Source organism: Rhinoderma darwinii, chromosome 1 (assembly GCF_050947455.1).
Source record: "Rhinoderma darwinii isolate aRhiDar2 chromosome 1, aRhiDar2.hap1, whole genome shotgun sequence".
NCBI classification, from domain to species: Eukaryota; Metazoa; Chordata; class Amphibia; order Anura; family Rhinodermatidae; genus Rhinoderma; species Rhinoderma darwinii.
This window is the reverse complement of record NC_134687.1, coordinates 489,731,628-489,759,465: the sequence shown is the minus strand read 5'-3', so window position 1 is coordinate 489,759,465 and position 27,838 is coordinate 489,731,628. Positions and strand designations below refer to the sequence as shown.

Below are 27,838 nucleotides of genomic sequence, written 5' to 3'. Positions count from 1 at the left end.
TTCCAAAATAACAGAGAGACAAAAATACTGCACAAGCCTAACAGATAGACTCAGATTGAGATTTGAGCAATTCTTAAGACAGATTCATTCTGTACTACGTCCACTTTCTGAATCCCACACATATTACAGGGGCGTAGCCAGGGGGGGCAGGCGGGGCATGTGCCCCGGGCGCAACTAGTTGGTAGGGAAGGGGGGCGCACCGAAGAGCAGCTGATCGCTGCTGATAGGCGCCCCGTATGTCGGACACCTGCAGCAGCTTTAGGAAGAGCCAGGAAATTACGGCGTTCTGACTGGGGTCTGTGACGGCCAGGGAGTGGACCAGTCCAGTCACCTTACCTGTTACTTGAACTCATGTCAGTGACATGAGGTCAGATGACTCAGGTCAGGGGACAGGTCCACTCCCGTGCTTCACCCTTCCAGCTCTGCCTCTACTCTGTGCTCTTTTGTTACACAGCCGAGAAGTAGAGGAGGAAGCTCCACCCACAGCCCGTCCTGACCTGTCAGCAAGGAGACATGGTGAGTGTCTGTGTGTATATGTGTGTGTAGTGTGTATAAAGTGTGTCTCTGTCTTTGTATGTGTATATGTTACAGTGTGTGTTTGTGTGTGTGTGTGTGTGTGTGTGTGTGTGTGTTTCTGTCTCTGTCTGTCTGCGTCTCTGCATGTGTTTGTCTCTTACATCTACTACATTATCTGTACTCAGAGAGTTATCACTGTGTTATCTGTGATGTTACATAGGACTGCAGGCAACAGCTACTACATTATCTGTAATCAGAGAGTTATCACTGTGTTATCTGTGATGTTACATAGGACTGCAGGCAACAGCTACTACATTATCTGTAATCAGAGAGTTGTCACTGTGTTATCTGTGATGTTACATAGGACTGCAGGCAACATCTACCACATTATCGGTAATCAGAGAGTTATCACTGTGTTATCTGTGGTGTTACATAGGACTGCAGATAACATCTACTACATTATCTGTAATCAGAGAGTTATCACTGTGTTATCTGTGGTGTTACTTAGGACTTCAGGTGACATAACTACATTATCTGTACTCAGAGAATTATCACTGTGTTAGCTGTGGTGTTACATAGGACTGCAGGCAACACTACTACATTATCTGTACTCAGAGAGTTATCACTGTGTTATCTGTGTTGTTATATAGGACTGCAGGTAACATCTACTACATTATCTGTGCTGTGTACATATGTGCCTGTGTGCGTATATATGGGTCTGTTTGTGAATGTGTCTTTGTGCTTCTATATATGTGCCTTTTATGTATTTGCATATGTCACTGTCTGTGTATTTATCTGCCGGTGTGTGTGTGTGTGTGTGTGTGTGTGTGTGTGTGTGTGTGTGTGTGTGCGTGTGTGTATATGTGTCTGTACGTCTATATATTTACCTGTATGTATATATTCCAGATGTGTGTATGTATATTTGCCTGTATGTCTAAATATCTGTCTTTATGTATGTACAGTATATAAGTTCCAGCGTGTCCATATATGTGGTTAATTTTTGGTTTGTGTAGGGGGCGGCAATAGAGAGTCCCGTACAGGGCGCCATCCAAGCTAAGGCCGGCCCTGGCTGTCACCAACCCTAGTCAGAAGGAACTCCGCCGCTGCCTGCGCCGCATGACCTCCTCGGCTCCTCCGGTAAGTCACACCAGGCAGAGCGGAGAGTGGTAGCGTTAGGCTACCGCTCACCGGTCTGTTCACAGTGTGGCGCTAAGTACAAGGGGGGGAGTGTGGCGCTATTTAAAAGGGGGGGAATGTGGCACTATTTACAAGGGGGGGGGGAGTGTGGCGCTATTTACAAAGGGGCAGCGGGCTGTGTGTGGCACTATCTACAAGGGAGGGAGTGTGCCGCTATCTACTAGGTGGGGAAGCGGGCTGTGTGTGCCACTATCTACAAGGGGGGCTGTATGGCGCTATTTATAAGGGGGGCTGTGTGTGCGCTATCTACAAGAGAGGGGCTGTGTGTGGCACTATCTACAGGGGGCTGTGTGTGGACTCTTTAATTTATTTTCTTTTAATTTATTTTCATGTTAATTACATTATAGAATTATATCGCTTATAAAATGAAGAAATGCTTTTATACTCGAGTTACATTAAAAAAATTGTGAAAAAAAAAATTACACCTCATTTTAGATGACTTAGTAGGAGTAGGGATAGATGTTTGTGTATCCATGTATTACACAGAACGGCTGTTGTTTTCAATTAGAACTGGGAACGCATCATTTCCCCTGTGGTGGTGCTATAGGGAAATCGAACACTTCCTTCCGGCTTGCTCACAGATTAAAGCTGATCACTGAAGGTCCCAACAGTGGGACTCTATGTGAACTGCTTATTGTTGAGGCACTCTTTTTAAAGAAAGGGATTTTTCAAAGCAGAGAACCTTTAAGTCAGAATAAATGATCAATATGTGACTCACAGTGAAATACGGTATTATTGAAGCCCATTCCTCTCTCTCTCACTCTCTCTTTCTTTCTCTCTCTCACTCTCTCTCTCTCTCTCCCTTTCTCTCTCCCTCTCTCTCTGAAATATAGAAGCTGGAAACTACTTTTAATAGCAGCTGCTCCACTTTTCCTTTACACTAGTTTTGATATATTCCCCCCTTTGTCTTAAAAATGGCAAACTCTATCACATAAAAAACTCAATTTATCATTGTGTGGTTTTGCTGAATAGCTGCTGTAATGGAACAATATGTACACTCACCACTATTGTAATGTGGAAATCTGTCCCTTATGTCCATATTTGTTTAATATAAAAGTATTTTTTTAATTTTTTGTTTTTATTTCAATTAATCTTTTAGACATATAATATGGACAAAATCAGTAACAGGGAATTAAAATAGGGCTCCCCTCTAGGTGCTGGTTTAGGACGTGAAAGTGCCTGCACTTGTTTTTCCTGTCACTCCCTACTCTTCCCTTGTGAGAGAGAAAAGAGAAGCTTAAAGAGGGTTTTCCCACTAAGCACATTTATCACATATCTCCAGGATAGATGATAAATGTATGATCACTTGGGTCCTGACACCCATTCCTCCTCACTGCATGATCGCATTGCTACTATTTTCAATGTCTATGGGGCCGTTGAAAAACAGCCGAGTGCCGAACTTGGCTGTCTCTGTCAGCCCCTTAGACATTGAATGGAGCAGCAGCGCACATAAGCGACCACCACGCCATTCAAAATCTTCTCACTGCGATCTTGCAGTGAGGAGGAATGAGGTTGGCACCCCCTGTTCTAATGATCGGTAGAGGTCCCAGTGGTGGGACCCCAAGCGATCATGCATTTATCACCTATCCTGTGGATAGGGGATAAATGTGCTTAGTGGGAAAACCCCTTTAAGTCCCTGACTGGTTCCGATTTGTTTGCTTGGGTTGCAATACCTATAGACGAGGGTAAACTTGCTTTATATTAAATTATTACATTTTGTCTTCAAGATAAATTATATTATTATAAGGTTAAAAAAAAGGCTACGAAGTAGACATTACTAGAATAAATCATTGGATTTAGGATTTACCTACTTTAGATATTTATAGCTTATCCACGTGATATACCATTAATATCTGATAAGTGTGGGTCCTACTGTACCTCTTATACCCCACCTGTCGAGAGAAAGGGGGCATACATCCTGGGTGCTATAAGAATGCTATAAAGCCACTCTCCTCACTCCAAGCTTGTTGAGTTTTCGTTTGCGGTGGGCACCAAACTGAATCTCTATGCCAGGTGAATGAAATGTTAGCTACACTTCTGACTACTTCTACTACTATAAATTCTACCAGTCCTTTTTTGCTAGATATGCATTTTCAAAATTTCTTTAGCCTAAAAACAAAGATAATCCTGGGGGTATTAGTACTAAAGAGATGCATAATGTAAATATTACCAGGTATTATTAGGTGCTTCTTTTTACTTCTGACAACACGTGAATAGTGTTCCTCCAGAACATCCATTAGGTTATCTTTTTTCTTAATGGTGTGTTCATGAAAATCGTGATCGTATCCAAACAGCCATGGGCCCTACTCGGGATTTACTAGCAGGGGAGAGCAGGGCAGCTAGCGAGCTGCTGCGCATGCCTGGAGGCCACCCATATCAGTACCTATGGTGGACGCATCCTATAGCAATTAAATTAAACACCAGAGGACTATGACTAAAGAGGTGGGAGAACATCTATTGAACTATGCATGTGGTATCGGACAATCCTACAAACTTTCAATGGGGAGTTACAATATTTGTGTTGGGGATACCCCTTTAACAATACCAATTTGTCCATTTAACTAGTTTTTGTGAACAGGAAACAGCACATAGTACACCCATGTGCTTTATTTAAAGTTGACTTTTACTGGAAAGATTAACAAATCAATGAGGTCTTTATGATAAGGAAACACAGCTTCCTCTGTAAATGAATCATAGGGCAGGGCTGTTTCTGGAGCAGTGCAATGCTGTATTGTTGTTCTATGTTACTTAAATTTGATGTTGACAGATTTATAGACATGTTGCTTTTCATTAGTCTGTACAGAAGGATGTCTGATAACAGAAAGCACTCATCAATGACATACTGTAGGCCATTTATATCAAGCCAGAATTCAATATGATTTTGCAGATATGTGATGGCATTACATGTCATTGGTTAAGTTGCCTGGGTTGTGCAATACGAATTTACAAGTGTAATGACAGCCTCACAATCCCATGTCAGTCCTTGGTAATTAGATAACGGATATTGAATACTTTATAATTGACATGTTGATACGGTATTTGCCTATTGGTGTGAAGCCAAGGAAGAAACATTTAGAAAATAATTTTTTATATTAATTATTCTGCGCTTTGCAAACCGTAGCTAAATATGATACAAGCAAGAGTATTCCTATTTTTATTAAGCGTATTGTATTTATCGTTTTAAGAAATAATTGATCATTGTCAATAAATGTGAATCATATAGTATACGCTGCCAGTAATGGATTGAATATATAAAAATTTCCAACTAGACAAAAATATCTTGTTTGCTTGGGTCTGTTTAGACTTAGAAAATAAAACTTTTTTGCAACCGATTATTAAAAAGCTCTTGTCGGAGCAATTAGTGCAGATGTACAAGTCCCATTGATCTATCTATAATGTACAACTAATTAGATCTTCAAACACGCTGAGAGTCCAGGTTATCACTAGTAGTAAATGAGGGATGTTTATGACCTTGTCTTCTCTCTTTTAGGTAACTAATATACCGTGATTTGTCCATAGACCTGTTTACACCAGGTTTTTATTATTGAGTTGTATATAGCACATACAGAGATGAGATTTTTTTTTTTCAAGTCTCAATAAGAGATTGTATTTATACTCTCATGCATATTGAATTCACATATACATATATTTAGGCTACAATTGCTCTTTAACCCAATGTGTTGTTTTTTTTGTCTTTTTGCTGAATCTCTTTGATATACAGTGCTGTAAAAATAAAATTGGCTCCTCACCTGATTTCTTCTATTTTTGCTAATTTGCCACATTTAGATGTTTCAGGTAATTTAACTAATTCTAATATACGATAAGGACAACATGAGTAAACACAAAATGCAGATTTAAAATGATCATTAAATTTGTGGAGAGGATAAAGACTTATTCAAAAGCAATATTAACAATGTGAAAAACGAGTAGCCACCTAAACCTAATAATTGGTTGTGCCACTCTTGGCAGTAAAAACTGCAATCAAACATTTGCGATAACTTGCGATGAGCCTTATACATCTCTGTGGAGGAATTTTGACCCACTTTTCTTTGCAGAATTGTTTTAATTTGGCTACATTGGAGGTTTTTCGAGCATAAACTAAGATCTTGTCACAGTATCTCAATGGGATTCAAGTCGGGACTTTGACTCGGCCTCTCCAAAACCTTAATTCCTGTTTCTTTTGATCCATTTAAAGGTAGAATTGCTTGTGTTCTTCAGGTCATTGTCTGCTGCATAACCCAAATGCGTTTGAGCTTTAGGTCACAAACTGACCGGCGGACATTCTCCTTCAGGATGTTCTGATAGAGACTCTCATATAGATAACAAAGAGCATGCAACAATGTTATATACAGTTAGGTCCAGAATTATTTGGACAGTGACACAAGTTTTGCCATTTTAGCTGTTTACCAAAACATATTGAATATACAGTTATATAATCAATATGGTCTCAAAGTGCAGACTCTCAGCTTTAATTTGAGGGTATTCACATCCTAATTTTAAGAAGGGTTTAGGAATTATATCTCTTTAATATGTAGCTGCCTCTTTTTCAAGGGACCAAAGGTAATTTAACAATTATCTCCAAAGCTATCTAATGGGCTGCATGGGCTATTCCCTCATTAATCCATCATCAATTAAGCTGGTAAAAGGTCTGGAGTTAATTCCAGGTTTGACATTTGCATTTGGAAGCTGTTGCGGTGAACCCACAACATGTGGTCAAAAGAGATCTCAATGCAAGTGAAACAGACCATCGTTAGGCTGAAAAAAATGAAGAAATGCATTAGAGTGATAGCACAAATGTTAGGAGTGGCCAAATCAACAGTTTGGTACATTCTTGAAAAAAAAGAGCTTGTGAACTCCAAAAGGCATGGATGTCCATGGAAGACAACAGTGGTGGATGATCGCAGAATCCTTTCTATGGTGAAGAAAAACCCCTTCACAACATCTACCCAAGTGAAGAACACTCTCCTGGAAGTAGGTATATCAGTATCTAAATCTACCATGAAGAGCAGACTTCATGAGAGCAAATACAGAGGGTTCACCACAAGGTGCAAACCATTATTCAGCCTCAAAAATAGAAAGGCCAGATTAGACTTTGCCAAACAACATCTAAAGAAGCCAGGCCAGTTCTGGAACAGCATTCTTTGGTCAGATGAAACTAAGATCAACCTGTACCAGAATGATGGGAGGAAGAAAGTATGGAGAAGGCTTGGAGGGGCTCATGATCCAAAGCATGTCACATCCTCTGTAAAACATGGTGGAGGCAATGTGATGGCATGTACAGGCATGGCTGCCAAAGGCACTGGGTCACTAGTGTTTATTGATGATGTGACTGAAGACAGAAGCAGCCGGATAAATTCTGAAGTGTTCAGGGATATACTTTCTGCTCAGATTCAACCAAATACAGTAAGGTTGATTGGACCTCGCTTCACAGTACAGATAGACAATGACCCAAAACATACTGCGAAAGCAACCCAGGAGTTTTTTTTAAGGCAAAGAAGTGGAATATTCTGCAATGGCAAGTCAATCACCAGATCTCAACCCGATCGAGCATGCATTTCACTTGCTTAAAACAAAACTTAAAGGAACAGTGTCATCACAAATTATTTTTTAATATGTTAAAGATGTTAGTGCTTTATTAAAAACGTTTATATTTATTTGTGTGTTTGTGTTTTACTTTTTCTTATTTTTACACTTTTTCTTCCCTATGGGGGCTGCCATTTTTTGTTCCATTTCTGTATGTGTCGATTAACGACACATACAGACATGGAATACGGCAGCCACAGTCCCATAGGGACTGCGAACGGGTCCCATCCCATCCACTTCTGTGTACGGCGTCTGTGTGGGAACTGCGCATGCGCCGCTCCCACACATGCCAATTTGAAATTGGCGCCGTCCGGCGCCATTTTCCTGTGGACCGGAAGTCGCGGCCGGACAGTAATATTACTACTTCCGGTCGCGGCTTCCGGACTTGTGCACTTGGACCAGCGGCAGCAGACGGAGTGGACGGGCCGGAGGGAGCCGCGGCGGCAGGAGCAGGTAAGAGATTTCAATGTATGTTCGTGTTTGTGTGTGTTTACTACTGTATGTAAACCTACTACACTGTGTGTTAGCTCAAAAAATGGCGACACACAGTGTAGGAGGTTACACCGTTCAAACCCCTCGTTTATCCCGGCACTAGCCAGGATAAAGGAGGGGGGGATGCTGAGAGCTCACTAGAGCGAGGGCTTTTTACCCAATTTTGCAATGCTGCAATTTTGGGAATAGCTCCATCTAGTGACCAGCAATGGGAAATATTATAAATTAGAATTAATTTATAATATTTCCTGACTCGTGAAAAAAATAAAAAAAATTTGAACAATGTTTAATCACCTACACACTAAATGTTTAATTAAAAAAAAACAAACATGTTTTTCTGGCAACACATTCCCTTTAAGGCAGAAAACCCACTAACAAGCAACAACTGAAGACAGCCACAGTAAAGGCCTGGCAAAGTATCACAAAGGGGGAAACCCAGCGTTTGGTGATGTCCATGGGTTCCAGACTTCAGGCAGTCATTGCCTGCAAAGGATTCTCTACAAAGTATTAAAAAAAACATTTTATTTATGGTAATGTTAATTTGTCCAATTACTTTGGATCCCCTGAAATGAGGAGGCTGTATAGAAAAATGGATGCAATTCCTAAACGTTTCACAGGATATTTTTGTTCAACCCCTTGAATTAAACCTGAAAGTCTACACTTCAATTGCATCTCAGTTGTTTCATTTCAAATCCAAAGTGGTGGCATGCAGAGCCCAAATCATGAAGATTCTGTCACTTTTCAAATAATTCTGAACCTAGCTGTATAACACCAATTGTTAGTCAAATCATGCTACTGCATTAAAGACCGGTAAAGGGGTGCATCTCACAAAGCCAAGTATATACACCTACAAAATAATGGGACAAAACAAAAAAAAATGCTCTGGAAAAAATATAAAAAAACTTTATTTACATGTACAAAACAGATAAATAAAGTAGAGTCACCCATTGGATATAGCGACATCACCGGAGTGAAGTATACAGGATAAACACACGTCCAAAGCAACATGGATGCTACTAATATGTAAAGTGCAACGTGCTAAATGCTATCTAAATGCATAAAAATATATGATCTTAAAGAAGTTACAAGATGCGTAAGGACATGAGCAAGAGGTTGGATATAAGCATTAATGCTAAATACAACATATGTACAGAAAAGTGCAGCATGTAATGTACCATGCCTCAATACATACCCATATTTATGACACAACTGGGTTGGCGCCACTTGCAAATCTTATTGCTGGTTTAATAGGTGAAATGCTGGTGGCAGGTTCCTTTTAAATCCAATTGTCAATTGAATTTGGTTAATTGGTTAATTTAGTAGCTAAGGGGGCAATTACTTTCCACATGCCAAGTAGAGCTGAACTTCTTTTTCCTTCAATAATAGAAATAATCATTTAAATACAGATTCTTGTGTCAAGTAGGGTTCGTGGACCCACTGGGCCGTACCGTCTTGGCGGTAAGGCAGCTGGCTAACAGGACGCAGGTAAAAGTCTATAGTTCGTATAGGGTACCTGTGGCAGCTCAGACAGTAGCAAGGCAGGCTTGGCAGGAACTTGGCAGCAGGTGGACGTCAGGCGTGGAGAAGCAGGAAAGGCGTGGTATACAGCACAGCACGACTACAGCTCAGCACGGCACTAGATGAGGATACAAGTATAGGATACAGGAACAGGAAGACTGGGAGCAGGGAAACACTAGGAGGCCATATGCAAGACAGACTAGGAATACACAACAAAGCTCAGGCGTGCGAGGATGGGCTGGAACCTTCTTATAGCCCAGGGTACTCTGGACCAATTAGCTCAATCACAAACATGCTTGCGCTCTGGCTTCTCAAGTCTGGACTGAGCTCGTGACCGCACCCTTGTGGTCACTGTGGAGCAGAACGGCCGTATGTGCAAACATCTCTTGAGAGAAGGGCGTAGACTGGATGGATGGAGTTTGTGGTCAGCGACCACAGACGTTACATCTTGTCACAGTTCCAGAGTATGTGGACCCACTAGGCCGCTCCCCTATAGCGGAGTGGCAGCTGACCAAACAACATAGTCTAAGCACAAGAGTACCTGTATGAAAGTCCAGACAGACACGTGGTGTAGCTGATGCCTTGGCACAGATGATTCGTGGCACTGATGGTGCTTGGCGTGGCAGCTGATGCTTGGTGTGGCAGATGACACAGGACATGGCGGATGACACCAGACGTGGTGGATGAAACCAGACGTGGCAGATGACACAGGTCGTGGCAGATGACACCAGACGTGGCGGATGACAAAAGACGTGGCAGATGACTCAAACACGACTCCAACACTAGACTTTAGCTCAGGAACAAACACAGTTACCGGATACAGAATACGGGAAGCAGGATACCGGAACACTGGGAACAGGATACAATTAAGGGACCATTTTCTTAACTAACATGGGAAGACAACAACGCTCAGGCAAGGAGTGGAAGGGCAGAGCTCTTTTATAGTCTAGGGTGATCTGGGGATTGGTTAGGGAACATTTTACAGGCGCGTGCGCTGGCACTGTAAGGCCGGGGACGAGTACGCACGCACCTTAGAAAACACTGTGGAGCAGTACGGCAGCGTGTGCTGGCGTCTCCAGTGAAGGAGACGCCGGCAGGAGCTCAAAAGTCTGCGGTCGCGGCCGCCGAATGGTGAGAGAATCCGTCGGTCCGCACCCGCGCCCGTTACACTTATGTTTATTTGGATTATCTTTGTCTAATATTAAAGGGGTTATGTGGGGACTGAAAAGTATTAGCAGTGTACTCACTGCAGTATGTGAGTACACTTTCTAATATACTGTACATTCCAGTCCTCCATCACGCTGATTATGAGATTTTAATACATTTTTATAGTGCTGGTGGGGGATCGGAAGTCTAGTGGCACAGTCTTCCTTCATGACGACACAACTCTTCATCATGTATCCAGCCCCGCTGTACTATATGTAATCGCTGTACTACTGTCTGTTTAGCTCAGGAACAAACACAGTTACCGGATACAGAATACGGGAAGCAGGATACCGGAACACTGGGAACAGGATACAATTAAGGGACCATTTTCTTAACTAACATGGGAAGACAACAACGCTCAGGCAAGGAGTGGAAGGGCAGAGCTCTTTTTATAGTCCAGGGTGATCTGGGGATTGGTTAGGGAACATTTTACAGGCGCGTGCGCTGGCACTGTAAGGCCGGGGACGAGTACGCACGCACCTTAGAAAACACTGTGGAGCAGTACGGCAGCGTGTGCTGGCGTCTCCAGGGAAGGAGACGCCGGCAGGAGCTCAAAAGTCTGCGGTCGCGGCCGCCGAATGGTGAGAATCCGTCGGTCCGCACCCGCGCCCGTTACACTTATGTTTATTTGGATTATCTTTGTCTAATATTAAAGGGGTTATGTGGGGACTGAAAAGTATTAGCAGTGTACTCACTGCAGTATGTGAGTACACTTTCTAATATACTGTACATTCCAGTCCTCCATCACGCTGATTATGAGATTTTAATACATTTTTATAGTGCTGGTGGGGGATCGGAAGTCTAGTGGCACAGTCTTCCTTCATGACGACACAACTCTTCATCATGTATCCAGCCCCGCTGTACTATATGTAATCGCTGTACTACTGTCTGTTTATGCGGCAGCGGGGCCTTTAGGACCTCTCAGGTACAAGTGTTTGGATGTAACTGCCACCTCTGCACAACGTCTAGCTAGGACACTGTCTTTGTAGTCGGCACCACCAACATTTCTATCTAGAATAGTTTTTTTTCCTGACATAAGACTGCAGAATGTTTTGTGCCTAAGATGAGAATTTTGGTATAATATGATATAGAAAGCTTTATGCACATTTTAGAACATTTTATAAAATATGCTTTATCGTACTTGGAGATCTCAACACCACTTTTCTGAGGTTTAAGTAATATATCCCAAGCACTTCTGTCTTTCTAATTAAAGGTATGGGAAAGAAGTATAGCAGTTTGACATTGAATAGACAACGCTTTCTGTCGTTTTATGGCTGTTTAATAACCAGTCTGCTAACTATCAGATTTCTTTAATGAGTGCACTATGACATCTGCAGCTTTCAAATCAGGCCTTTCATTGAATGCAAGTTGTGCGCTAACTATTTCTTTATTACAGAATAAAGAATAATTACAGAATAAACATGAGAATTTTAGAATTCTACAGAATACAATCTTACAGCACTCCGTGTACCATACTAGCAAAAGCATGATAATATGACAAGATCCATGCAGGGCTCCTAGATGGTCAGCAGAGCAGATTACCATGCTCTATTTGTAGTTGGATTTGTTTTTGCTGACAGTACGAAAGTGTCTTTCAAGACTGGAATTCCACACATTAGCTGGTAAAAAGAAAATTTCTCTGTTATAAGAAGCTATTACACAAAATCACCTTGGATTAAGTGTTCTGTGCCCTATATTGGACATACTAACAATAATATTCAGAATTAGTAGAATTGGTAAAAATAACTGTATGCAGTGAGGATTAAGGACTTTATGAGAATCACCATCTTGTGGTAACTTGAAGAAACCAAATTATGGGGTGGCCAGTAATGTCCAATGTATGCATTTTCACAAACTTTTGGAATCTTGTTCTAAAAACCACATCTTGTTTACAGCATGTCGTTGCATAATTAGCACATAAGTATCCCAAGCACATGGCAAAGATGGCACACGGAGTCCCCATGGCTTCATACTGCGGGTTGTAGGTAGTTTGTTTCCCTGTATGGTTCTTCCATATCGTGCTGTATTACAAGCTATTTTTTTTTCTGTTGGATTCTCTTTATACCTCTATCTATAACTCTATATGTCTCTATATGAAATAAAAGGCACATGAATGCAAAGTATAGCCCCATAAACTTCTATGGGAGTCTAATATTACAGCTACTTACAACTCAGAGCTGGTATGAAGCTGTAATATGGCCATAGGCTAGATTCACAAATGCCGTTTTAATGCAGTTTTTGGTGAAGTCTTTGAGGCTGTTTTTTGAGCCAAAGACAAGAGTAGATACAATATGTAGGAAAAGTTTAGCGGAAAGCTTATACTTCTACACTCTGTTGTATCCATTCCTGGCTTTGGCTTAAAAAACGTCATCAAAAACTGCATCAAAATAGCATATGTAAGAGTTGTTTCACACGCTGCTTATTGGAAAGTTTTTTAGCCTAAGCCAGAAGTGGATCCCGCAGGAAAGAGAAGTATAAGTCCTTCCTTTATTTTTCCCATTCCTTTTGAATACACATTTGGCTTTGGCTCAAAAATGGCATGAAAATCTGCCACAAAAACTGACACATTTTTCAAAAAAAACGCTGTGTGTGAAACCACCCTAAATCTAGCCTTAAGGGGCACTCATGTTCTTCCTTATAAGGATTTAAAAAAAACGCTCAATTTCACAAAATACATTTTGGTGAATCCTAATGAATTTCTGTTAACACCCTTTAAGATTCAATATACCTATGCTTTTCTGTTTCAGCTTGTGCAAGGGACGAACACTGTACTCAGTAGTACGGGACGTAAAAATTGTCTTAGATGTCAACAAAACCAGGCAGATAGCACAAGAAATTGTGAAGGTAAGTGTTGGGTCTAAGAAATAATTTTTATTTGTCTCTGTCTGGCCGTATGTCACGGATTTTTTTATAACAAAAATAATATTAAAATAACACTACAGGCAAAAAACATACATTGTGTTATACCTAGTACAGTGTCTGAGGGGGTGGTGCATGACACAATGTTTGTCTCTTTGGTGTCAAGTACCGCATGTTCAAGCAATATTATATAGAGTTCTAGGTCTCGAGTTCTAGGTCTCCATTGTTTAGCCAGGAGTTTTCATCTTTGATTGATCACCTTAATAAAAATCAGTAATAGTAATATACCACAGTGGATTAGGAAAGAATATGATCCAGCGCTGCAGGTATGTGATTTAAAAAGGATCTCGGTCCCACTTTTATTTGTATCAAAAATTTAAAATTCGATATCAGGTGCATTCAGGCATCAAGGCAGTATTTTGTAGGTGTTCAGCGCCTACGCGTTTCAAGCACGACTGGTGCTCTTAATCATGGCATCCATTCAGAATGGATGCCATGATTAAGAGCACCAGTCGTGCTTGAAACGCGTAGGCGCTGAACACCTACAAAATACTGCCTTGATGCCTGAATGCACCTGATATCGAATTTTAAATTTTTGATACAAATAAAAGTGGGACCGAGATCCTTTTTAAATCACATACCTGCAGCGCTGGATCATATTCTTTCCTAATCCACTATTGTTTGCCGTGGACCGTCGCGGAGATCCGGGCGAGGCGAAGGTGTCGGGTGCTGGAACGGTGAGCTGGAGGCTTCCTCCCCTTTACTCTAGTAATATACCACACTATGCCATTTTTGTCATGGATTACAATGGCTAATGTTATATATTCTCAGAAGTATTAAAGTTCAGTAGTTACGTCTAACAATTATGGTTGTAAAGAGTTAAGGGGGTTTTACACAAGACGATTATCAGGCAGACAAGCATTTATAGAACGCTCTTTGCTGATAATTGTCCTGTGTAAATAAGACAGCGATCAGCAGATGAATGATCAAACCCTCGATCATCTGCTGGTCGTATCATTTAAAAATATATATTATCGTTGTCGGCAGCACATCTCCCTGTGTAAACAGGGAGACGCGCCGCTGACATGATAATAATGTATAGGGACGAGCGATCGGTGTAACGACCGCTGGTCCCCATCCATAGATCCGTGTTACAGGAGCAAACGAGCGCCGATCAACGATATTTATGTGTATCTGATTTGATTCAATATAAATGTAAACTGCATATCTGATAGATAAAAGGATAGCAGATGTTTTTGCAGTTAAAACAAACAAAACAGTTGACTAGCGGCTGTTATGTAATACAAAGAAAAATAGGAATTCTTAGATTAAAAAAAACGGAGAAAAGATTATTACTCATTTTTTCCATGCGTAACCCCATATAGTTGCTGAAGAAGGAAACAAGATAAATCACAGAGCAAGTTAAACATTTTGATGCATAGTTCATAATTTATTCTGCTTTACAAGAAGGTAATTGCTTTGTGCTGCCGAAAATGTTTAGATCGGAGAGCTCTTGCAGTGTAAGCAAGATTGTTCCACAAAGTATTGTAAAGCAAACAACTGACAATGATAGATCTACATCATTTCTCCACAAAATGTTATGCAGCGCACATCAAAAGCCAGAAAAATTACAAGACTTCATTTTCTGCTCCGCTGAGTACGTAGAGGTGAAAAGATCACAATCCATTGTATGTGTAGGTGTGTTTTTCATGTAATTAATTGCGTCACTATTGTCCTTTGTACAATGGAAAATCATTGCTAATCTCCAGCAGCAGAATTGGATAATCTGCTAATGAACCTTTTTTTTCTTTTAATATTGCTTTCTTATTAATGGTATCTTCATTCATCTATGCTTTATTAAACTTCTGATACTCATTGCTTGTTTAAAAACAAAACAGCCACGGGAGTATTTTTAACATTACCGGAGTAGTCAGTATCCAAATCTGGCTTTAATTTTTTAGATTATGCATTTTACTACACAAAGCACCTGATTTAATGCAGTAACAAGTCTAAGGCCCTGTTCACATAGAGTTTTTTTGCAGGCAGAAAATTCTGCATCAAAATTTAGTCTGGATTTGCAGTGTTTTTCGTCCATGGCCATTGAGTGCCGCGGGCAAAAACGCCATGAAAAACGCTTTCTCTGTCTCCCATTGATGTCAATGGGAGGTCAGAGACGTAAACGATCAAAGATAGGGCATGTCGCTTCTTTTTCCCGCGAGATGTTTTTTCCACTCCCGGGAAAAAACACCTCCGCCTCCCATGGAAATCAATAGGAGGCATTTTCGTCCATGTTTTGGCGCGTTTTCCGACGTGGTTTCTGCGTCAAAAAAGTGTCGAAAAACTCCATGTGTGCGTTTTTTTGTAGGCAGAAAAATCTGCTTCATAATTCCTTCAGGAATTTTTGACCTGGCTGCACCACTTTTTGCAGCATTTTTTGCGGCGTTTTTCAGCCGCGGCCATTGAGCTCCGTGGGCAAAAATCTTTGTGAAAACCGCTTTCTCTGCCTCCCATTTGTCAATGGGAGGTCAGAGACCGAAAGGACTGAGGAAAGAGCATGTCGCTTTTCTTCCCAGAGAGTGTTTGTTTCAGCTGGCAGGAAAAAAATACCTCAGCCTCCCATTGAAATGGATGGAAAGCGATTTCAGCTGTTTTTTGGCGCGGTTTCGAACGCGGTCTCCGTGTCAAAAACAGCTAAAGATCTCAGTGTGAACTAGGCCTAATGCTGGTCATGCACATAAGATAAAAATCGGCAAAAACGACAAGTTTCGTTATGATCGGCTTACAAATTTATGAGTATGGGGACCTCCCGACTCTCTCATGATTGCAGTGTTCCAGAGTTAAGAAGGATCAACATGCCCATTACTTTTTCCTCTGCAGGAGATAAGTCACTGAGTGGTCTGGCAGCAGCTTATCCCCCTCTTCAAATGGATCTAAACAGTGAAATCATTGTTTATGGTGGAATAGGGTAAAATAGCTGTCGGATGAACAAGCATTTTATGTGTATGGCCAGATTAAGGGTATGTTCACATGGCAGCGTCCAATACGCCTGAAATTACAGAGCTGTTTTCAGGCGAAAACAGCTCCTGAATTTCAGACGTAATTGCTCGTACTTGCGTTTTTCGCTGTGTCAATTACGGACGTAAATGGGGCTGTTTTTCAATGGAGTCAATGAAAAACTTCTCCAATTACGTCTCAAGAAGTGACATGCACTTGACGCGTAAAAAAAAAGCCTGTGTGCACAGAACATCGTAACCCCATTGATTTCAATGGGCAGATGTTTGCCGGCGGTTTCGAGCCGTATTTTCGGACGTAATTCGAGGCGTAAAACGCCCGAATTACGTCCGTAAATAGGGCGTGTGAACATACCCTAAGACAAACATATAATGATAGTCTCTATAGTTTAGAGACAGTAACCCAATCACAAAGGCCGGATGCATACAAGCGTGTGCGTTTTGCGCGCGCAAAAAACGCGGCGTTTTGCGCACGCAAAAGGTACTTAACAGCTCCGTGTGTCAGCCCCGTATGATGTGATTTTCGCGCAGCCGCCGTCATTATGACACGCCGTTTGGATGTTTGTAAACAGAAAAGCACGTGGTGCTTTTCTGTTTACATTCATAGTTTTACAGCTTTTGCGTGAATCACGCACGTCCCACGGAAGTGCTTCCGTGTGGTGCGCGTGATTTTCACGCACCCATTGACTTCAAAGGGTGCGTGATGCGCGAAATACGCCCAAAGAATGGACATGTCGTGAGTTTTACGCAGCGGAATCACGCTGCGTAAAAATCACGGACTGTCTGCACGGCCCCATAGACTAATATAGGTCCATGCGACGCGCGTGAAAATCAATATTGTGGCTATTGAAACTATTGATCATTACACATATGGCAAGGTATGGGGTCATTCAATTCTATTGTATGAATGCATACCTTGTATATGGAAGGACTCAATGGAAACAAACGTCCTACCTCTGGAAGCCACGGTCCCCAAGATCTGCTTTCTGGGACTGAATTACTACAGAACATGTACTACAAAGTGTAAGGGCACGTTCAAACGTGGCGGAATTTTTCCGCTGCAAATGTTGGTGCAGATTTGACGCAATTACGCAACGAATCTGCACCAACATTTGCATATTTGAAAGGTAATTCAGACGTTGCAGATATCACAGCGGACTTGCCACAGATTTCAGTTCTTGCATTGCAAAGGCTGAAATCCGCAGTGAAATTCCGCAACGTAATGAGCATGCTGCGGTGGGGAAATTCTGCACTTCAGCCTTATTTCCGCACAGTTATTTTCTGCAACGTCTGAACTAACTTTCCTAAAAATGTATAGAAACAAATGTAAAAAACGGCTGCTGCAGAATTCCACTGCAGACTGTCCGCAGCGGAATTCAACAGCAATTCCGCCATGTCTGAACGTGCCCTAAGAACAGCGCTTAGTTCAAGTAACGAAACTGTAGAACCATTGTTTTTCTTTCTTTTGTTGTTTTTCTGCTGGCACCAAAAGCTGGTGCATAAAGCTATATCCTTAGCTGGCCTCAAAATAATCAAAACAGCTATTTATTTAATTGTGTCTAAAAATAGTTTTCTAACCATCTATCCAGTTCTCACTGTGGAAAAATCCATGCACATGCTTGAGAAAGTACCACATTCAGATGTATGGAACATAGCCTTATAATCATCTGCAAATTACAGAAAACTTGAAGCGTCTAATGTTCAATAACACGGCAAGTACATAGTGAATAATAAACATTTTACACAGTAGGATTTAAAAGATTCGTTCAGATTCATCAAACCTATAGGGGTTCTTTGGTACCATACAAATAATATTTATTACAGGGAGCAAAGGAGGTGCTTATAATTTGCTATATATTATGTGTAGCCTTTCAGTCTCCTAGAGCACATCTTATAGACCTTGCCTGCGGGATCTCCTTCGTTTGTGTGCAAAGAGTTTGTCCATAGTCAAGAAGTACATGGATCTACTATCAAATAGATACATCCTGCACTCACCTCACTAAACTTTATTTGTATAAGGGTATGTTCACACACAAACTCAAAAACGTCTGAAAATACGGAGCTGTTTTCAAGGGAAAGTAGCTCCTGATTTTCAGACTTTTTTTGGCCACTCGCGATTTTCGCAGGGTTTTTCGCAGCGTTTTTTTACGGCCGCTTTTGGAGTTGTTTTCAATAGAGTCAATGAAAAATGGCTCCAAAATCGTCCCAAGAAGTGACCTGCACTTCTTTATTGCGGCCGTTTCTTTACGCGGCCGTTTTTTCAAAACGGCCACGTAAAAAAAAACGGCACTTCGGAACAGAATGCCTTTTTTCCCATTTGAAATCAATGGGCAGATGTTTGGAGGCGTCCTGCTTCAGATTTTTCAGCCGTTTTTCGGGCGTTTACAGCCCAAAAAACGGCAGAAAATAGACCATGTGAACATACCCTAATACGGAGAACCACTTTAAGTAGTTTTGGATTGTCAACCCATAGAATAACTCCTAAAAGTATATATATATCAGTTTTTGCACAAAGTTTTTGTATTTTTTTTGCTGTTTATGGGATTTAAATATTTTATTTGTAACACAGTTTTAAAAATTTATTTATGTATTATAATATCACTGCTTTGGGGGGTGGGGGGAGAACATCGGGTAATGTATTGTATAAACCTTTTTGAAACGAGACCCTAACTTGGAGTGTATTTGTATATTATGTTTAGTCAAAGGGAATATACTATGTATCATATACTGTGTGTGTGTATATATATATATATATATATATATATATATATATATACTGTTTGAGTGTTTTTGAAACTCGAATGAAAATAAAAAAATAATATCACTGCTTTTCGTTCATTGAATATGACCTTGTTTTATAAGTTCCAGTACCGTCTAATATATCTGCACTGTCAAGCAGTCTGTCTGTTCCTTACAATCATTCGCGCAATGATTTAGAGCACATTTATGTCCTGCAACATCTAGTAAGAGAACAATACCTATTTTTCTAATCTATGGAGAAGTTTTGAATTATGATTCTGCTTGCTAGGAAACATTAAAATGAGGCAGCTAAGTGCAGTATCATTACGAAGACAGAGGACAGTCTAGAAATAAGGAATTTTAGATTTCGGTCATTGCTCTGTTAAGATAATGGATCTCTGTCATGGAGCAATGACTGTTCTATAGCTTTTATGAAATGCTCTGGACTAATAGAGTGCAAGTGAGGGACTCTCTACTACATCAGCCATTTTACATGAGACATTTGCCGGGCAACTGAACCCTAGCACAGGATTATTCTCCAATCTATCAAATAATATACTCTAAATGCTTATTTGTTCCTTTTGTATACTAACGTTCTTGATGTGTTCTTGAATTTCATGGTGGTACCACCAATCCAAGACTGTTAACCTTTGGACATATGTTTGACCTTGATTTTTCATTTCATTCCTTATGTTTAGCCAGTGCTATATCATATCACCATCATGTTAAGATCAAGTTCCTGATCTGTCAATACTTCCCTGCAAAAACATTAAAAAATGTCTGAATCCTTTCTTGTTTCGACAAATTATTTAAGCTGCCATCAACACTGGCTCCTCTTTAGTAAATCCATTTTAATACAGTCTTGTTCAGTCTTTGGTTGCCTGTTTTTACAATTCAAAGGACTGGTTACTATCCACAAAGCCGTAACCGATGATCTCTAAATTCTATGTAACCACCATAATTTTAGCCTACAGCTAACATTGTATTCACTGACACCTTCAAGACTTCTCCTGTGCTGTACCTAAACACTGCAATGCTCTCCTTTAAAGGGGTTTTGCCATCACTGAAATGTATGGCATATCGATTGGATAGGGTCGGACAGCTGGGCCCTTTGCAACCTTAAGAGCACGGGATGGCTGCGTTACAGACTCAACAATTAATATTTTTTATAATTGAAACAACTAAAGGCCTATGTGTTAATTTGTTGTTTGAAAAACAATATGTCTAATGAATTAATTACATTCTCATTAATTGATTTTAGGGAATGGGATATCTCCATGCCAAGGGCATTCTACATAGAGACCTCAAATCAAAAAATGTTTTCTATGACAATGGAAAAATAGTGATTACAGACTTTGGCCTTTTCAGTATATCTGGCGTGCTGCAGGCTGGCAGGTATGATGTAATATCTTTCATGATTTGTATTATGTATGACCTATGTGTTTATATTTTCCCCATCGACACATCCTATCAATCATGCTGGAAAGTAAAATATTGCAGTCTAGACTGTCAGGTGTATCAAATATTCAATGTTGTAAAGTCTAACTGGTACAAATGTAGGAGCATACTAATGTGGATATTAGGCCAAACGAAAAGATATATGTACGTATGATTATAAGCAAGGGCATATGTATTGCAGAGTCAGCCATGTGGCTGTTATGGGACCCTTAAGGAGAGGGGCCAAGCTCTGCTTGGTCTCATCCCATTTGCTACTGGGTGGTGAGGAGCCGTGTAGGACTCCCCTCTCTAGAGGAACTGCAGTGTTAGCAAACATGGGGTGTGGAATTGACTTAACAGTCATGCTGAGGTTGTGGAGGGGGAAACAAACACCAGGTTCTTCTGTTCTGGGTGGCTAAACCAGGTATATTATTTTTGGGTCTATGGGATCTATATCGTTATTTTGGCATCTGCCGAGCAGGTATAAGTTGGCATAGGGCTCTATAGAAACGTTTAGTGTATCCACTGGAAATATCTCTTGGTGCGTACACTGATCGTACATTGTAAATTGTAAAAATAATTTATTTTTTCTTACAGGTCCATGTTCTTCAGCAGTCACATGTACAAGTGACCACAAAAATTAGATATATTCCAATTTATTAGCACCAAATAGTACAGGATAATGAAATAATATATAGAGCAGGAGTTAATATGCAGTTATACCCAAACAGTTAATTAGAAATCTGTAATTTATAACATGTGTATTGCGTATATTACATGTGGTGATGGTAAAGTCTGTGGACGAACATATCTTCATCCACTGTACCGATCTTTTATGAAACAATAAATTATATGCTATTGTTTTATGTGCTGCATTTATTATTTGGTGATACCATAGTTTCCATAAGGTCGGTTCTTAAGCTATTGCACATGTTGATCATAATTTATGTTCCAGCAACTTTAGTTCAACCTCAGGGGGAGAATAAAATCCCAGTCTGACCCAACAGTGTGTCCTGGTTTTTTACATTTCTTATTATTTTACTATAAATGGTTGTCACAGAGTCTGTTGCTTAGCAACCTTTTTTTAAACCATTTTAGTTGTCCCAACTCTTACTGTATACCCTTATACACAGTTGTATTGAGAATTATTTTATAAGAATGCTATACTATTTGTAAAATGGTCGAATATAATAAAGTATATGCATCCGTTCAAATGTCCTCTATTATTACACCGTGGTTCCACTAAATAGTTTCTGATCTTTAAATAAAATTAAACAAAGGGAACAATAACAGATTTATATAATTATTACTGCATTTATGTAAACAATAAAGTTATCCAACATCCAGATCACCCACAGGAATAAGTAATAGCCCTCTTAGTCTGGCACTATGCTCTGGTGCCGTACAATCGTGCCCAGCCCTTTAATTGCATTTCTGCAGATTCGCATTTTCAGAGTATATGGTCAAAGCATACCATGTAACTGCCTGGACTAGAGTGCTAGGGTAGAATTTTAACGTCTCGTATAATTACTGTATGTAAGTAAAAAAAACTAAAAAAAAACCTTGCAGGACGTATATGTTAGGTGTTGTTTAGGACAGGTGCCCACCTGGTAGCATTGTGCTCAAGGTACAATACCTTTGCATGCATTACGAGATTGATGGCTGCTGCTTCCGTTCTACCTCACTGGTCCCTCTGGCAGGAGGGCTGTTTTTTCTTCGTAAACATTTTGAAAACAGAAGTGAAAAAGTCGGTAGTTTTTGGCGCTGCTTATCCAGAAGAAGGAGATCGAGATCAGATCAGCTTAAGATTCTTTTAACCCCTTCCCTCCTCGGCCATTTTTCGGATTTTCACTTTTGTTTTTTCCTCCCCACCTTCCAAAAGCTATATTTTTTTTTATTTTTGCGTCCATATAGCCATATGAGGGCTTCTTTTTTGCGGGACAAGTTGTCGTTTTTCATAGCACCATTTATTGTACCGCATAATGTACTGGGAAGCTGAAAAAATTTATTTGTGGTGTGAAATGGGCAAAAAACAGGGATTACGTAATTTTTTTCGGGGTTTTCTTATTACGGCATCCATCAGGCGGTAAAAACTACATATTCACCTTATTCTACAGGTTGATACGATTACGGCGATACCAAATTTATATGTTTTGTTTTATGTTTTACCACTTTTAAAAAAATAAAACTATTTGTTAAATTCAAAAAATCTTTTGTGTCGCCGTATTCTGAGAACCATAACTTTTTCATTTTTCCATCAATTTAGCGATGTGAGGGCTTAAATTTTGCGGGGCGAGCTGTAGTTTTTAACTATACTATTTTAGGGTATATGTGACTTTTTGATCACTTATTATTTTATTTTTTTTAAGTACTAAGGTGACCAAAAACCAGTAATTTGTGTTTTATAAATATATATATACATTGCCTTCCACTTCTTTTTAGTAGGCTTCGTTTAGACGAGGCAGAAAATTCTGCTGCGGAGCATAGGCTGCGGAGCGGAATTTGGTGTCCGCAGCATGCAATGGCTGTTGCGGAGTTGTGGCGGACTGGTTGCGGACTCATGGCGGAATTTCTCCATTGACTTCAATGGAGATTCTAAATTCCGCAATGAAGTCCGCAGCTGTCATGAAAATGTTATATGTGCTGCGGATGCGTCTTGCTTTTTTGACATGACATTTTTTCATTCTGGCTGGACCTATGTATTTCTAGGTCTACAGCCAGACTGAGGAAGTCAATGGGGCTCCCGTAATTACGGGAGCGTTGCTAGGAGACGTCAGTAAATAGTCACTGTCCAGGGTGCTGAAAGAGTTAAGCGATCGGCAGTAACTGTTTCTGCACCCTGGACAGTGACTACCGATCCCAATATACAGCAACCTGTCAAAAAAATAGAAGTTCATACTTACCGAGAACTCCCTGCTTCTGTCTCCAGTCCGGCTTCCCAGGATGACGTTTCAGTCTAAGTGACGGCTGCAGCCAATCACAGGCTGCAGCGGTCACATGGACTGCCGCGTCATCCAGGGAGGTCGGGCTGGATGCCGAAAGAGGGACGCGTCACCAAGACAACGGCCGGTAAGTATGAAATTAGTTTACTTTCACTAGGGAAAGTGCTGTCCCTTCTCTCTATCCTGCACTGATAGAGAGAAGGGAAGCACTTTTACCGCAGTCCGCAGCAGCTAGTCCGCATCAATTTACTGCACATTTTGGGCAGATCCGCCGCAGAATCTGCGGACAGTTGCGGAGGAAATCCGCCACGTGTGGGCATGCCCTTACAGACACGGCGATACCAGTTATGTTAATCTTTAATTTTTTTAACATTGATTTAAGGAAAAAATGTGAAAAGGTTTTTTTTTTTTTTACTTTTAATGCTTTATTTTTTTGGGAAAATAAAAAAAAACTTTATTTAACTGTGTTTTACTTTTTTTATTAGTCCCAATAGCGTTGGATCGCTTGCATGATATACTGCAATACTAATGTATTGCAGTATATCGTGATTCTGACAGTCTCCTTTGAAGCCCTGCCGGAGGCAGAGCTTCAAAGGAATACACAGATAGCGGACCTGGGGGCCTTTGTTAGGCCCCAGGTTGCCACAACAACCATTGATCATGTCGCAGGGGAGCGCAATGGCTTGTTTGAGGGGGTGCCCCCCGCCATTTAAAGGGGTTGTCCCAAGTTGACTCAAATTTTTTTTTTTAAACATTCTAAGCAGGAAATGAATTTTAAAACATTTGCTGTTAAAAAAAATTTAAAATTCATTTCCTAAGTGCCTTTTTTTTACACTTGATAACTCAGCAAGTGCTGGTTATCTTTTCTAAAAAGGGGCGTGAGCGGCTCGATGTCAATCAAGCCGCTCTGCTCTGCAGTGTGCGCGCTCCCGATGTTGCTAGATACTGTAGTTCTAGCAGCATCGGGAGAATGTTCGTCTCAAGCGGGCATGGTAAGCCCGATTGAGACGAACTTACCGTGAATGTCAACAACACTACACTGCACTACACTACACTACATTCACCCCGTTTCGGCAAACAACTTCTCCCCCACCCTCTCACTACATGTAATGTTTGTAGCCGCCGTACCGGTGCTGCATCAGCACCCGGCGAACAACTAAAAATATATAAAAAAAATAAACTCACCTAAGACGTTCTAACGGCGCTCTGAACGGTCCCGTCACTTGCCATCTTCCCTCTTCTTGGCGCCGCTCGCATTCATAGTAACAATGCGTTGTGGCGCAGATGACGTAATCATATCAGGCACACGTGATTACGTCATCTGCACCCACCGCTCTGTTATTGTGAATGGGAGAAGAAAAGTGACGGGACCTTTCAGCTCTTCGTGGGAACGTCTTAGTGAGTTTATTTTTGTATGTATGTTGTCATGTATGTGTATATGTGCATGTATGTTTTCTTGTATGTATGTTGTCCTGTTTGTATGTGTATATGTGCATGTATGTATGTTTTCATGTATGTATGTTGTCATGTTTGTATGTGTATATGTGCATGTATGTTGTCATGTTTGTATGTGTATATGTGCATGTATGTTTCCATGTATGTATGTTGTCATGTATGTGTATATGTGTATGTATGTATGTATGTATGTTGTCATGTATGTGTATATGTGCATGTATGTTTTCTTGTATGTATGTTTTCATGTATGTATGTTTGCTTGTATGTATGTTTGCATGTATGTTTGTTTGCTTGTATGTATGTTTGCTTGTATGCATGTATGTTTGCTTGCATGTATGTATGTTTGCTTGCATGTATGTATGTTTGCTTGCATGTATGTTTGTATGTATGTTTTCTTGTATGTATGTTGTCATGTTTGTATGTGTATATGTGCATGTATGTGTATGTATGTTTGCTTGTATGTATGTTTGCTTGTATGTATGTATGTATGCTTGTATGTATGTATGTTTGCTTGTATGTATGTTCTCATATTTGTATGTGTATATGTGCATGTATGTTTGCATGTATGTATGTTTTCATGTATGTATGTTTTCTTGTATGTATGTTGTCATGTTTGTATGTGTATATGTGCATGTATGTGTATATGTGCATGTATGTTTGCATGTATGTATGTTTGCTTGTATGCATGTATGTTTGCTTGTATGTATGTATGTTTGCTTGCATGTATGTATGTATGTATGTTTGTATGTATGTTTTCTTGTATGTATGTTGTCATGTTTGTATGTGTATATGTGCATGTATGTGTGTATGTATGTATGTTTGCTTGTATGTATGCTTGTATGTATGTATGTATGTATGTATGTTTGCTTGTATGTATGTTGTCATATTTGTATGTGTATATGTGCATGTATGTTTGCATGTATGTATGTTTTCATGTATGTATGTTTTCTTGTATGTATGTTGTCATGTTTGTATGTGTATATGTGCATGTATGTTTGCATGTATGTATGTTTTCATGTATGTATGTTTTCTTGTATGTATGTTGTCATGTTTGTATGTGTATATGTGCATGTATGTTTGCATGTATGTATGTTTTCATGTATGTATGTTTGTATGTATGTTTTCTTGTATGTATGTTGTCATGTTTGTATGTGTATATGTGCATGTATGTTTGCATGTATGTATGCTTGCATGTATGTTTGCTTGTATGTATGTTTGCTTGTATGTATGTATGCTTGTATGTATGTATGTTTGCTTGTATGTATGTATGTATGTTTGTATGTATGTTTGCTTGCATGTATGTATGTTTGCTTGCTTGTATGTTTGCTTGCTTGTATGTTTGCTTGCTTGTATGTATGTTTGCTTGTATGTATGTTTGCTTGTATGTATGTATGTATGTTTGTTTGTATAAATGTCTGTATGGCTATGTATGATACTGTCTGCCCTGTATCTAAGCCAACTTTGCCGCAGGCTTCTATACATGGTATAACAGTCAGTATCACACATGAAAGTGAAACTAAGCCTACGACATGTTTTATTTAATTATTTTTTTTAATATTTTTGATTTTTTACAGGTTTGGTGTTTGGACTACGTCGGTTTCGAGGACTACTTAGATGACGCTTTTTTATTTCATCAATAAAATGGTTAATGAGGGTTGTGTTGGGGGTGCTTTATTTCAATAAAATATTTTATCTATATCTTTGTGTTTTATTTTCAAGTTTTATTACTATCACTTTAGTAATGGCCGCTGTCTGAGTGACAAGGTCCATTACTAAGGGGAGGCTTAGTGTTAGCCGATGCAGAGGCTAACACTAAACACCATTATTACCCCGGTACCCACCACCACCAGGGGTGCCGGGAAGAGCTGGGTACGATCCAGTACCCGACCATCTATTGTGATGGTCGGGCTCCGGGGCGGCCGCAGGCTGGTATTATGAGGCTGGGAAGGGCCAAAAACAGTGGACCTTCCCACCCTTGTAATGCTAGGCTGCTGCTGCTGTGTTGTATCTGGCTGGTTATAAAAATGGGGGGGACCCCACGTCATTTTTTTTTTATTATTTATTTATTATTTTTATTAAAAAGACATGGGGTTCCACCCAATTTATCATAACCAGCCACAAACAACACAGTGTTATTAGCCTGGGAATGTACTAAGCCAGTGGCCCCTCCCACCTGTGTAATGCCAGACTGCTGCGGCCTTGTATATGGCTGGTTATTAAAAATGTGGGGGACCCAACGTCTATTGTTAAATTTAGAAAAAAAACGACGTGGGGGTCCCCCACATTTTTATAACCAGCCCGATACAACACAGCAGCAGCAGCCTAGCATTACAAGGGTGGGAAGGTCCACTGTTTTTGGCCCTTCCCAGCCTCATAATACCAGCCTACGGCCGCCCCAGTACCCGACCATCACAACAGATGGTCGGGTACTGGATCGTACCAAGCTCTTCCCGGCACCCCTGGTGGTGGTGGGTACCGGGGTAATAATGGGTGGTTAGTGCTAGCCTCTGCACCGGCTAACACTAAGTACCGCCTTTATAATGGACGCTGTCAATCAGCCAACTGCCATTATCTAGGCACTAATAAAGTTTGAAAAAAAAAGACAAAGACAATTTTTTTTTATTGAAATAAGAAATCCCCAACAAAACCCTCGTTAACCATTTTATTAAAATTTTCAAAAAACGTAGATCTACGCAGTAGTCCAACTAATCGAAAGACGTAGTCCAATCGGTACATCAAAATCTGCAACAACATTAAAAAAAAGTTATCAATGTGAACAATACCGATACTTATACTCACCTACACACACACACACAAACAACCACACACAAACATATACACAAACACATAAACACACACCCATATATTACACAAACACACACA

At 40.2% G+C, this 27,838-nt stretch overlaps 1 protein-coding gene and 1 long non-coding RNA gene across 4 annotated transcripts in view; one reads left to right on the top strand and one right to left on the bottom strand.

Moving 5' to 3' along the window:
- LOC142659308 (uncharacterized) overlaps positions 1-24,807 on the bottom strand; it is a 61,837-nt gene extending 37,030 nt beyond the window's left edge. Inside the window, exons 1-2 of one of the 2 annotated variants that reach the window (XR_012850306.1) lie at positions 24,686-24,807; positions 19,715-19,879 (exon numbers count right to left, since the gene is read on the bottom strand). This is a non-coding gene — a long non-coding RNA (uncharacterized LOC142659308). The remainder of the gene's footprint in view (positions 1-19,714; positions 19,880-24,685) is intronic. The other variant, XR_012850305.1, reaches the window with a different exon arrangement.
- Positions 1-27,838, top strand: part of KSR2 (kinase suppressor of ras 2) — a 561,531-nt gene that overhangs the window by 469,443 nt on the left and 64,250 nt on the right. For both annotated transcript variants that reach the window (XM_075835299.1, XM_075835310.1), the window contains exons 15-16: positions 13,260-13,356; positions 20,383-20,516. In XM_075835299.1, the coding sequence (XP_075691414.1) occupies positions 13,260-13,356; positions 20,383-20,516 (231 nt within the window). The remainder of the gene's footprint in view (positions 1-13,259; positions 13,357-20,382; positions 20,517-27,838) is intronic.